The sequence below is a fragment of the Phaethon aethereus genome (genome assembly GCF_964289735.1).
Source record: "Phaethon aethereus genome assembly, chromosome: 7".
Classification (NCBI taxonomy): domain Eukaryota; kingdom Metazoa; phylum Chordata; class Aves; order Phaethontiformes; family Phaethontidae; genus Phaethon; species Phaethon aethereus.
This window is the reverse complement of record NC_138583.1, coordinates 23,593,231-23,606,530: the sequence shown is the minus strand read 5'-3', so window position 1 is coordinate 23,606,530 and position 13,300 is coordinate 23,593,231. Positions and strand designations below refer to the sequence as shown.

Genomic DNA, 13,300 nt, shown 5'->3' with positions numbered 1-13,300 from the left:
ATCTAGTGGTGTTAAAATGATGTGGCATACTAATTCAGGGACATAATTATCAAATATTTTTGCATTATTTTTCACATTTTTGGTCTTTGATACCAAAACTAATATCCAAATTTTGGGTGCTTGTACTTCATCTTGAAACTACTGGAAGGAGTTATGTATTTTTGGATTTTTTTAAAGTTAATGCTTAAACCAGGAATCATAAATAACTTTCCATTAATGTTGTTCTTTTACTTTAGAAATTTAATGAAATGTTTCAACTTCAAGTTTCAAGCTAGCAAAGAAGCTCTGAAGTAACTGTTACTTACCAGGCTCATCATAAACATAGCCAATGTCAATCTGAAATAAAGATCAAAGGCATTACCTCTGAAGAAATACCAAAACAGAAAAATGCTAGGGCAACTCCCCTCAAGTTTTTCATGAGTACTACTACATTGTTCCCTTGTCACAAACAAAAGACAGTTTACATAGCATATTCTTGGGAGGAGAAAGAGAAAATACCTTACATTGAAAAATGAGGGATTTTGAATGGATACAGCAGCCAAGAAGGAAATGCAAGAAAAGATCTGTTAGAACTAACAGCTGTAGTTACTTTCTTTCCTCAGATCTCCAGCTTTTTCACTTATCAGAGACAGAAGATGGGGCTAGCTTACTGCTTCTGGAATTCCCTGTTCCCCCATTATTTTATGTTCAGACAGGCTTTTCAGAACTCTCCTGTTTCTATTTCCTGCTCAACATCTCATCCTTCAGTTCCAGAAATGAAGCTTGGGGTTTGTTTTTTTTTTCTTTTATGAAGGGGCAATTTTTCCCCCCACTGTGTCAAATCTGGATAAGACTGCACATATACCGCAACTATATTCATTGTATCAGATTTCAAACACGTTCAGGAAGGTAAGTATGTTTGCTCATGGCAATTGGGCTAGTATTCCTTGCAGGTAAAATCTGAAAGGATGACTTTCTAGAGAGAATTACCCTTGGGGTTTTCTCCTGGAATGTGTGCCTGCAGGAACAGAAGGCAGCTGAATGACATGTTGTCACCTGCTTAGTGAATGACCAATCCTCCACAGAGCAATATGCCACTGTCTGAATCACTAGAAATTACATAGATAATAAGCAGTGAGAAGCAAAGCAACCAGCTTTGGGGCAGAAGCTGCTTCATTTAGAAAAGAGCACTCATCCACACTTGCATATTTTTGTGAAAACCTGGTCTAGAGACCTACTGAATTTATGCAGTACAAAATAAGCAAACAGAAAATACAACCAACACTGATATTAGAGATGTTATCATAGGGGATCCCAGCAGCTGTTACAATTGTCATGTGAATTCTTTGTCTGTATTGCTTTGGGAATACCTTCAACAGGCAGATGTCTGCCTCCCAATATTGACCATAACAACTACAAATAAAAACAATCTCAATAATATCACCAGAACCACAGAAATTACTTTAACTAAGCGACATCTCTTTTACTTGACAAATTTCTCACCAAAGGAACACCTTTCCACATCACTTCAGAATGTGTATCTTTGTGCTGCCATACATATCACTATTCTGCCTATTAGCTACCTAATAAAATTATCTCTTCAAAGCCTACCTCATACCAAATAATACCCTGATAGCTTCTGAGGAAAAAATTTATCTTTTGGTAAATATTTTTTCCTCTTGGATGAAAGTTAGAGAACTTGGTATATAAAACATACAATTTTCTTTAACAATAATCTTCTACTCAAATAAAAAACCTGTTTACTAGTGCTTTGTGCAAATGGTCTCTAGCATGAGAAGTAAGACATCATCAGGTAATTCTTTGGCCCCACACTAAAGCAGTATAAATGTAAACATTTAAAACAAGTACTTTAAAAATTTATCTCATTTCAATTAATTTAGTCAAGATATGGAAGTTGTTTCATACCCACCTTAAATTCTCCCATTAGACAGTCTGCTCGTAGAGAGTAAGAATCATACACCTAAAAATACAGACAAGCATGAAACAGGAATGTTCCTAAACATCATAGTGAAATGCATCCAGAAGCCTTTTGAACATGCACCATTTTTCTTACCCGAATGCTAACTGTTTCATCAAGCAACTCTAATGGAGTCATGTGGACATTGTAGAAAAATATCTGTTAAGGTAAAAACAAACAAAAAAACCCTGACTCAAAATGACAAACACATAATTGTCTGAACAGAAAAATGCAAAAACATTATTTTAAGAGGCTTGTGAAGCATGCCTGCTACAGTACTTTTACCCAGCCTCCTTGCTGGACACATTATATGATAATTTAGTGCAGAATAAAAACCTAAATTGCGTAAATAAGCTTAGTACAAGATAGAAGAAAGACAGTCATAACTTCCATTTGAATGAATGTAGTAGGCACAGCTGTGCTGCAAACTTTCAGCAATGCCCTTGCTCCTTACTCTGCACTTCAGATTCTCCTCAGGAGAACAATGTGGGGAATTAGAAAGGTTGTTCATTTTCCAGGACATTCAATCCTGGTCTAGCCATCTCTGTTGTAGCTGTCAAAAAGGTCTTGTTCAGGGCTAGTGGTTATAGTGATTGTAATGATTTGCATCTTTGAAATTCAAGGCCACACAAATAAATCTGATCATTTGACAGCATGAAGATAAATATACTATTTATTAGCTTTTTTTTTTAATTAATATTATATGCCTCAGTAAGTTTGGTGTTTGAGCCCAGCTATATTCCAGTCAGTACTTTATCCAACAAAAGGGAAGAGTATATAAATATGGTCTCTTCTATTCCATTTTTAGCTTAGTGTGGATACCGAGACTGCCTAGGAATTGATTCAATACAGGTGCAACTGGCTTGCTCCCTTCCTTGTTTTCTACCACTGCTTCATAAATCTTGACTGCTACCTACAGCTTAGTTCAAGTCTCAAAGTTTTATAACTTCCTTGTTTTTGCCTGCATGTGTTAAACATGCTTGCCACCCAGTTCCAAAATTTTTTGAATTTTCCATACATGCCCAGATAATGAAGGTTATCCCTCAGCATTGTCTCTATTAAACCCAAGCTTTGCAACATTAGTCTTCAAGACATGGGATCATTCTTGTGTCCCTTATACGGCTTTGAATTCTCTCCTGCATTTCAGTTTGTTTGATATATGGATCCCTGTCTGGACAAAGAGATCTAGTTGTGGTTTTACAAATCATGGGTAACAAGGCAATGACATTTTCAGATTTTGTGTGGCAGTCTTAGTGACTCAAAGCATTGCACTGGACGCTTTTCTGCACACACCATAGAGGTCTACAATGATTCGTGATTTTTGTAACCTGCACACAACTATTCAAACTCATTATTATGTCACATGGCCAACTGTATCAAAGAACATTCTTCCATACGTCTCAGCTGAAGTTTGACTTCCTTCTAGACAGCTTTATCTGCTAAAACTGCCAGCAATACAGATGTGTTTAGTGATGTGAATACATAAAGAAAGGGACTGGGAACTCCAAAATGCAGATTAGCCATAATTATCCTTAAATATTAACAAATTCTTATTCATTGATCATAAGGAAAGCTGTAATAAGTATTTTTCTATGCCTGATAGCATCAACATTTCAGCTACAGTGTTCTTACACCACTCACTTCATCAAAATATGGGTTGTTCCCTCTTTTGATTCTTGTTCGGTGCGTCTGACCACAAACATGAACTTTGACTACTGGTTTGATGTTATTTCCAGGCAACTGACGACCTTCAATGACTCTAACACGAATCTGGAAAAAAAATTTCAAGTATTTGTATTAATTAATTCCCTACATTACCTATCATCCTGGTGACAACAATTTCTTACTATACCACCGAAAAAGTTAGCCAACACTTCAAGTAGCTGGCAGATAATGACTGGACAGACTTTTCAAACATAATTATGATACTTTACTTGAATTTTACAAGACAAGTTTGGGATAATTATTTCAGTAATTTTTTTTTTACTTGCTTTTACTACTTATTTTTAAAGCGCTGTTGTAGTTTGAAACGTGTACAACTACACAACAAACAAGGTTCATCTAGATTTCAGTCAGACTGAACATCTCTGTAACAGGTAAATTTGAAGAATACTTTTGAAATACAGGCTTTCAAATGAAGAGACTAATTGTCTCTACAGTGCATTAGATTTGCATAATCTGACATTAAATTATGCTCAGGCTATGTGAAAGGAGCAAGGTCATGCCAGGCGGAAAAAGGGAACATGCAACATTTAATAAATCTATTACCTGGAAATCTTGTGGTTTGTTAGAAAGGATTCTCCGTGTTTTCTTTCCTTTGGTGATGCGTTTAGCTAGCTGGGCTTCTTTTGTGCCACTTGGAACTGCTGGTGTGATACCACCAACTGGACCATCCAAGCCATCCTCATAACCTCCATCGTCTTCTTCATCTCATACAATAAGAAAGCAGTGTAATTTATAAACAAATAGCACAGCTTGATGTTAAAGTTACAGGAGTAAGAGTCTGATATCTAAGACTTCCACTAAAATTATATTATTATCTCATTTCGGCAATTTTTTTTGCTAGCCATATGATCATGCTTCCAACTCCTTTTGAAAGCTAGTAATTTTAGCCTGCTTAAGAACAAACTTATATCCCAACCAAACTAACTAGATCCATCCTCTTCAGGATGCAGAGTATCTAATACAATTCCCATACACTTTTTTGAACCAAATGATGGAAGTTTCAGCAAAGTACAGTTCAGCTGTAATCATCACCAGACTAGTTCACAATACAGCAGGAGAAACTAATTTTATTCCAGTTGAAGCTGTTTCCCAGCAGCAAGACTTAGGCTATAGCGTTTTTTGTTTTTACTTCATAATCTTGAAAACACGAAGACACTTAGGGTCTACCATCCAAAATAAAACTCTGACTCCTCCTCCACTGGACTTAACTGCGGAATAAGTTAAAGTTTCTTAATAAGCCTCTTTGACAGTTCTGAAATCACACCACCTCTATGGAAGACTGTTCTACAACCACATGACACTACAATAGTGGATCACACAGTGAGATTCCTGTATTGCAAAACAGGATCCCTAAATATCTACATCACAGAAGTGTGTCACTCCCTTGCGTTTCCAGCTTCTTTTCTTAACAGTGATTATGCTAAAATCTACAGGAAGAACAAGTATCTCTCTTGGTTAGCATTAATAGAATGTTTGTTAATTTTTTGAGTTAGCTTGCCAAAACAAGATGATGATCACTTTGCATAATGAAGTCCTCAGTGATTCTTGTAAGAGATGTATAAAAATACAAAGATTGACATACAATGTATTTTATAACTGGAAGACACCACCTCCCTAAGATGTCTCAAAAGCCATCTGCCTGGATGGATCCATGCAACTGACTGATTACACACCATGACTTAGCACTTAATTCTTTATTTCTGAAATTGAGCTGTAGCAATCTCAGCTGGGGAGGTGATTCCATTTCATGGGAAAAAGGTATTTAAAATCATTAAGTAGTGTGTTTGATAATTTGCACTGAAATAATTTTCATGCCGTTGCTGGATACTAGCTAAAAACCTAACATGTTTTATTTTACCTGTATTACCCTATAGTTCAAGTACATTTTAAAAAAAGCTATCAAAATAATCTCATATAAGTCAATTTGCATTTAGCCTTCAAGTCCATATTTCTATAAAATTATTTCAACATTTAACAATTTAACACACAGCTTTTGTGTTTGCATTACCTATCCTTCCACTCCCCAAGAACACCTCTCAGTGAAGTTAGTGGAATCAAAATGTACCCCCTGAAGACTTCTCATTTCAATTTTTTGCTTCTTATGTTATTATCTATCAGCAGGTGATGGTCAAATTGATTTATTTCTCCTCAAACATGTAACCCATTACACTTAATTATTTTCTGCACAATCACAACCTGGATATAAGGGTAATTATTTGCCTGTCAACTGCGAAAACCTGTTGTTACTTCACAGTTCTTTTAAGAGTTGGGAAAACCAAAGGATCTCAAAAACACTCTCAGCAAAAGCCTGGTTAGTATAGTATATAGAGACCAAAGAAGAATCCCTACTGATCACAATATTTCATATGATAGTCAAATACCAAGCCTGATATAAGATACAACAGTGTCTTTCAAAACTTACTTATTCTACCGGAAAAAAAAAAAGTCTAATGATTTAAGAAAATCTTTTCACAAAGCTCCCTGACATTGAAAGTAATAGAATGTATTTTTCAAAAAATATGACTTCAAAATATTTGTCAAAAAATGTTAGCCCTAGCATGACAGCAGATAACTGCTGTTTCTCTGAGAATTCAAAACACTTTCTTTCCTAAAAAAGACATTTTGAAAAGCTTTTAAGCAACATCATTATTTTGTAACCTGATTCCACTAGAGAAAATGATGCTAAAAAACATTTTATGTAAGGAAATGCCAATTTTCTTCCTAGATGTAGTTCTGAATCATCCTTAATTTCTTTAAAATCACTATCAGGCAGTCTTGACACGCTTGCTTCTGGTTACATTTTTTTCTGATGAACAAGGCAAGAAAGTGATTCAACAGCATTATCTTAAATATCTCCATGATCTTTTAACAATGATGTTCTGAGAAGAGACTGAAATACCTTCTTGTGTGTTGGTCCCTCCTGGATCATTTGGATTTGCGGGTCCAGCTGGTGGCTCATATCCTACTACCAAATCAATTGTTGCCTATAAAGAAATACACAGGTTTTTTTATGTAGAACACAGTATTCACAACAATTGATTTAAAGCAGTAAGTTGTTCTAACACTGTACATGAACAATTAGCTATTCATAGTCACAGCACAGTACTAAGCTATATGTACATACAAACAGTAAAGATTACACAATTTGCACCTAATAGAATAGGCTCTAAAATAATATCTAACAAATAGAATCGCTGCATTTTTATTTAGAAAAATCTGTCACAATAAAAGTATATAAGATATTCTACAAATGTTAATGTATTTAGTTCCACAATATTCATGGCAGACTAGGTGACATCCTAAATTTACAGATAGAAAAACAAGGCAGTGAGAAATAACACTATCTGATCAACAACATAACAAGTCTGAACCATAAGTAAAACTTCCTATCTGCCTCTTCCAATTGCTTGTTCATACCTCCATCCTGGAAGAAAAACACTATGTCATTTTCCATTCTACTTATAGAATTGTCTTTTTTGTGCTCGACTGCGGTTTTGGATTATTAACCAAACCATTATTATTCCTAGTTGCCACAGTAACATGAGGAGTCAGCAAAAGAAGCCCAACCCTGTGAGCAACTAACCATGATATTAAACTACAGCTGATGAGATACTGAAATTACCCTTAAAACCTCTTATTATTAAGTGTACTAGAATGCAGTATGAAGTGCCTTAACTGCACAAACACAGTAAGGTCCCAGTTCTAGAAACTGCTTAATTAATAACTAAGTTAATAACCAGTTAATAACTCTGTTAAATTTAAACACGTGCTAAACCAAGTTAAGCAAGTTCTTGTGTAACTTTCTGAACTGAGCTGGCAGTGAACATGCCCCTGATTATGTGCCTTCTAGAATCAGCACTATGACACAGGTGGGTATTAGAAAGAATACAGCAAAAAAGTGCATATGGGAACTCCATCTGGTACTTAGAAAAATGCTCTTTTTCAACACCAGGTTGATTTCCATGCATACTCTGTGGCCCATAATATTTATAACATATATATACAAATACATAATACATACAGATAAAACAATTTATTTAACTTAAAGGATATTAAACAAACTCAGATGGTATAGACATAACTTGTTATAAATTTCCTCTGAATGGAGCTTTTGCTACAAGATTCCAAGCATTTAATTTACAAAGTAAAAATAACTTGAAAATATTTTTGTTTCACTATTAGCCCTATTGCTGGAGCATTTTGATCAAGAATACAGTAAAATAAGGAAATGTAAGCCACTCACTCCAGTTTCTTGTCCCCTTTCATTTAGCAGAGGTATGAGTTTGAAGGGAAAAGATCTGCTTTGGTTACCTACAAGATCTTTAAGCGCTATGGATGCACTGCCAATTAATCTGAAATGAAGTAAAAATCATTATTAGAATGCAAGTATACATCAAACAGAAGTTCCCTTTTGTCTTTTGCTAGTGTCTGTCAGTTGGCCAAATAACTCCAGCCATGACTTGAAAACCCAAGACACAGTGAAAGATCATTGCAAATGTTATCTAATGATTGTGTACTGCTAATTTGTATTTTCTGTTTCACTGCACTTAAAAATGCTGGTGGTGTTCTTAACCTAAACAAGGTTAAAAACCTAAATCTAAATAAATTTTATGTGTATTTTTGAAAATAATCTTCTGTATGTCTTTCAACAGCCATGTCATTTGTTTCAGTCACCGAATTCTCTTTGGTCAACTAAAGGATGTAATACTTTCTGTATATAGCTTTGCAAACTCTCAGATGAGAAGTAATGTATAAAAGCGAGTTATGACAGCTATTGTACTACACAAAGAGACACAAAAAGACATACACATCTCTGTAATGAAAACAATAAAACAGAACAAATGCAATCAATGTGCTTACTTGAGGCTTCACAAAATTAATCTTCTTGCCCATACTCTACATTTTGGAAAAGGTTCATCTCCTTGCCTCTAAATTCTTAGAATGTTTCAATATGGCTCTAGAGAGGCCTACCAAAGGAAGCTGCCTAAGAGATCTGATGTTATGTCGTAGACTCTCCTGAGCTATGTCTGCCTACTTTGGGACTGCATCTGTCACGCCCGTACTCTTCAAAAAAGTGAAAACTGCACGCACTTTTAACCTGAGGCAGAGTTTCTAACAGTGTGGCATTGGTCTCATGATATCAGGCACTGTAATTCGTTCCCATAAGTAGGTAATAACAGTTCACTCTTATACTGAAGTGGATTATTGGAATAACTGAGATTTTTACCAATGAAAAAAACCCCAAGATAATTTCACTTTGTAAATATTACAAAGAACATGTTTTACAAACAAAATACCAGCTTTGATGCCAAAGTGGAAAAAAGGTCTGTATGCACAGAATTTAACCGAGGCCCCTTTGAATAGATTACAGTGCTTTTTCATGGAGAAGCTAAGGATGCAAGGGCATTTTTTGACAGGGAGAAAAAGCATTATTATAGCTACCCTTAGGTGCTATGTCATGAGAACATAATTTACTTTTTGCAAAGTGCACTAGAATAGGGAAGTATAAAATATTAATTTCTTGTAAATATACATTCCAGGTGTTACACATTACAACTTTTGTTTAGCTGTGCAGAAAAAATAACTACACTTTCTGTTTGAATGACCTGTTAGAATTACTTTGGTGCTGTCACCACCTCAGTCAACTCTGCTTTCCCTGTTCATCTGACGCCTCTACAATCCCACTACTCAAACCTTTCACTTCTGCCCCCCAAATTGCCAGAGCACAGTAATTTTCCAGCTATGCCTCACATATTTGTGACACACAGCAGATGGGCTAGACGTGAAAAGCACTTTAAGATCAGGCCATGCTGCAGAGGAAATGCATGAAGCTGTTCTCACCTTTCAGATGACCATAACTGAAACTCTAATGCCATTTCTAGCACCTGCCTCTCTGCTCTTTACTGAACAGACACCTGGATTCAGCATCGTAGTCTTGATCCAGTGTCCTTTAAAAAAACTATGGAAATGCACCTAGTTACTTCAGTGAGCACTAGATTAGCCCCAGGTACATTTTCACTTTTTACAAATTGTTACAGAGCTGGATGTTAGCTGAAACACTGACTTTGTGCATTTCTCAACTTTAGGGAGCTTGAGAAGCAATTTCTCCTGTTATGCAATCAAAACTGCATTCAACCCACAAGACAAACCTAGATTTGGAATGTCAGATATACATGCAGTGGTCTTATTTATCCCTCCAACTGTAGTATTATTTGACATCGTTTATGATTTGATGTAGCAAATCTTGACACTAAACAGTAATGTCCACCTAGCTCAGGAAACAACAGCAGATAGTCTCTCTGAAACAGAAAGAGGATTTTTTTTTTTCCCCGTGGCTTCAACATCCCAAAAATTGGTGTTATATAGAAATCAAGTAAGTCTGACATTACACACCAAAGAGAACATCTTCCACTATATCTGACCAAACTTTTCTATGTAAAGAACAGGTGTCATGCAGACAGACACTGATACAACTTGACAACAGTCAAAGAAAAGCAGAAAAGGTTCATTCCATAATGACTGCAAATCCCAAAGCAGTTAAGAGAGAAAAATACTGGTAGTTTAATGCATTTTTCTCTTTATTACATACCCTTCTAACATGTTAATAGCTTTGAAAGCAAGTATAGTATAAGCAAATGGGAAACTATTCCTACAGTTGGAAGGAACAAATTCTTGAATTTCATTTATATAGCTGGATACTGAAAGGAACCAACTTCTGTCACTTTTTTTTCCTTCAATGCAAAATTAATCGATAATAACTTTCAATTCCAAATATTCCTGTTTCCTCCAAATCCTTCAACCATGACTATGCCTTCCCATTTGAAAATGTTAACAGAGAGAAACATACTTAGTCTGAGGTATCACAGAAGGGAAAAACACAACAAGACTACCCAAAACCAGCTAGGCCAAATCTGGTTCTAGAGAAAGGCAAATAAAACCTTTTCCTATGTACTTTTGTAGAAAAATTTTGTAGATTTGCTATTTTGATTTGGTATGAGCTGGAGTGACTTACATTAACTCCAAAACCAACTTCAGTTCAGAAGTCACCCAGTCTCAAATCATCTGGATGACTGTTTCAGTAACCACACCCTCCTATCTGGTGACATTAACTCAAGAACAGCTGTTCAACAGTAATGCTTTTGAAATTTTCCAGTGTAAATTTCCATTTCTACATCCTCACCTGTCCTGTGCAAATTATAACTGTGCACACATTTGAAGACATAGTAATAATTTTAAAAATTCTGATCACCTTCAGAAGGCTGAAGAGGGAGTCAGTTCTAGTAGCCTCTAAAGTCCTTTGTTTTCCCCCCTCCTTTTAACGGGTTGGGCAACAGTCATCTCCAGTCTTTTCCCACTGTAGCAAGAATGAGAAATCTAATAGTCAGCCTATATGCTATCTTAGCCTACTTCTAAGCTTTAGCCAAATTCTAAGCTTTAGGCAGTTAATCTTTTGCCTTCCCCCACATGGTACTATTCACTGGGTTTGGGATGTTTCACCCCTCCCTTAGCAGAACCACAGAACTGATGAGACTGGAAGGGACCACTCAAGATCATCTAGTCCAACCCCCCTGCTCAAGCAGAGTCAGCTAGAACAGGTTGCCCAGGACCATGTCCAGTCTACTTTTGACCATACAGCTACTCGATGGCTGAAGTAATATTTTCACAAGTAACCAGGAATGCCTCAAGGTCATCACTAGGTCTCATCTTTGTCACTTGTAAAGGTAGTGGAGAAAGCCTTTCTCCTGAGATGCTTCTCTCAGGTCTCTAATCTTTGAGCTAAGTCGGGTAAGACCAAGTCAGCTAAGTCAAGATAGCAGCAGCTGTTGCTGTTGACACCACATCCATTAACAGTTCATTGTTGTTTAATGCTTTGCTGCAAGGTCTGCTACTGTACTCGCTTCTTCTATATAACTAGACGCCCAGTTCTCTGCACGACTGTGAAGTTGCTGTGTTCCTCTGAACTCTGAAGACTTTTTACCTTCCAGCAGGATTGCATGCAATCTCTCTCTGAAGTCATGACTTTCAAGGTTACAAAGAGTCCTTTCCTTCCAGCACAGCTGAAAATACTTTCTGTCACCTATGCATCCTCAAAGACCACTGTTCCTTGCTGGAGCTATTTCAGCTTTCTTCCCCTTGGCTAGGCAGACAACATTTGCCCGTTTAATTCCAGATCATACTGGTCTCTCGACACCATCCAGTGGGATAGTTTCAGCTTTTGGAATAGCTCAATACATCCTCTGACCTTTCGTTCATCAGCTGTTTGGGCAGTAGACAGCAAATGCATATTGCTTTTTAACTCTGCTTAAGTCCCTTTTTGGCCATCCCTAAGACTTGTGTATGTATAGTGCCCAGTCAGCCAGGTCTCTTAAAATTTTCTAGCTTTGCAGAAGTAAAGCAAAAATCCTGTCCTGCCACCAACAATTTAAACATTCTGGTTAACACTGAGTAAGACACCAAAGATAAAAGCAAAGTCCACATTTAAAAGCAGATTTTAAACCACTTCAAATACACATTATCAGTACCAGGCCTATGATACTTCCCCCTCAGTAATCAAAAGGAAATACTTTATCAGCATGAAATCAGTGAACTACTGATGACCAACTATTAAACATAGCGCTGCATTTGTGCCAAAGCTAATTAAATCCGTTAGGGCTGTGGTTAGCACTTCCTGTTAGCTGCCCAAACAACCAAGAGAAGTGAAACTTCACACCCATGCCTGGATCAGGAAATGCTAACTCACAGTACCAACCATTTTATTACTCCTCCTCTGTGTGAAGGTAGCAATTCATACTAAATTTTTTAGCATATCACATCCTCCAGCTGCTTACCTGCTACTTTTGCTGGAAGCGTAGTGATTTTAATGCCCTGAGAGTCAAGCATTTAAATTCTTTTGTCATATTTTTAAGGGTTTATTTTGGCAGAAGTTTATATTGATTGCTCTCATCAGCAAACTTGATCCCACATTGCAGTTAAAATTGCTACACTCAACCTTTCTTTCGCAGTGTGTATGTTACATTACAGATTCTATGCTACAAGACCCAACACCCGCCTTCTGTTATTTGTGCTGTGTTTTGAAATTTTTATTAAGAGCAAACCAACATTTTTATCTTCTTTAGTTATTTCATGATACTCTTTGCAAGAACAGAATTTAAAAAAGAAACAAAGCATGGATACTATTTTGTAGGAGGCAGGAAACCCCAAAACTAAATCTTAACCAGGCTGTATCTTCCGTACAATATATGCAAGGAAAACCTGCAACTATGCACAGCCACACTGACATGGAAAAGAACCCACACAAAAGGGTACAGCTGTAGGAAGATTCAAACAATCAAGAAATTATTTAACTATGGAAAATACTTAAACACGATTAAATAATTTGCTGCACTGTTCATTTGTGAATGCATTTTTCTGCTTGAGAAAAGGGTGTGCCCCATCTGTTTTTCCTTTCTGTTGCTAGGTTACTAACTATGCAAAGAACATGGGGAAACACATAATCCCTACTCTCTTTCAAATAGAATGAAAATCACTTCATTCAGGCATGACTGTAACTTCCTGTTAACATTTTCTTTTCTTAACTTCACAGGGGGAACTGAAGTTACGGGGGTTTTTTGTTTGTTT

General features: G+C 36.5%; 1 protein-coding gene across 1 annotated transcript in view; it reads right to left on the bottom strand.

Annotated features, from left to right (window-relative positions):
- Nucleotides 1-13,300, bottom strand: part of MYOF (myoferlin) — a 73,489-nt gene that overhangs the window by 46,929 nt on the left and 13,260 nt on the right. Inside the window, exons 4-10 of the mRNA XM_082002452.1 lie at nucleotides 7,926-8,034; nucleotides 6,582-6,666; nucleotides 4,226-4,386; nucleotides 3,599-3,727; nucleotides 2,054-2,116; nucleotides 1,910-1,960; nucleotides 306-336 (exon numbers count right to left, since the gene is read on the bottom strand). Of these exons, the coding sequence (XP_081858578.1) occupies nucleotides 306-336; nucleotides 1,910-1,960; nucleotides 2,054-2,116; nucleotides 3,599-3,727; nucleotides 4,226-4,386; nucleotides 6,582-6,666; nucleotides 7,926-8,034 (629 nt within the window). The remainder of the gene's footprint in view (nucleotides 1-305; nucleotides 337-1,909; nucleotides 1,961-2,053; nucleotides 2,117-3,598; nucleotides 3,728-4,225; nucleotides 4,387-6,581; nucleotides 6,667-7,925; nucleotides 8,035-13,300) is intronic.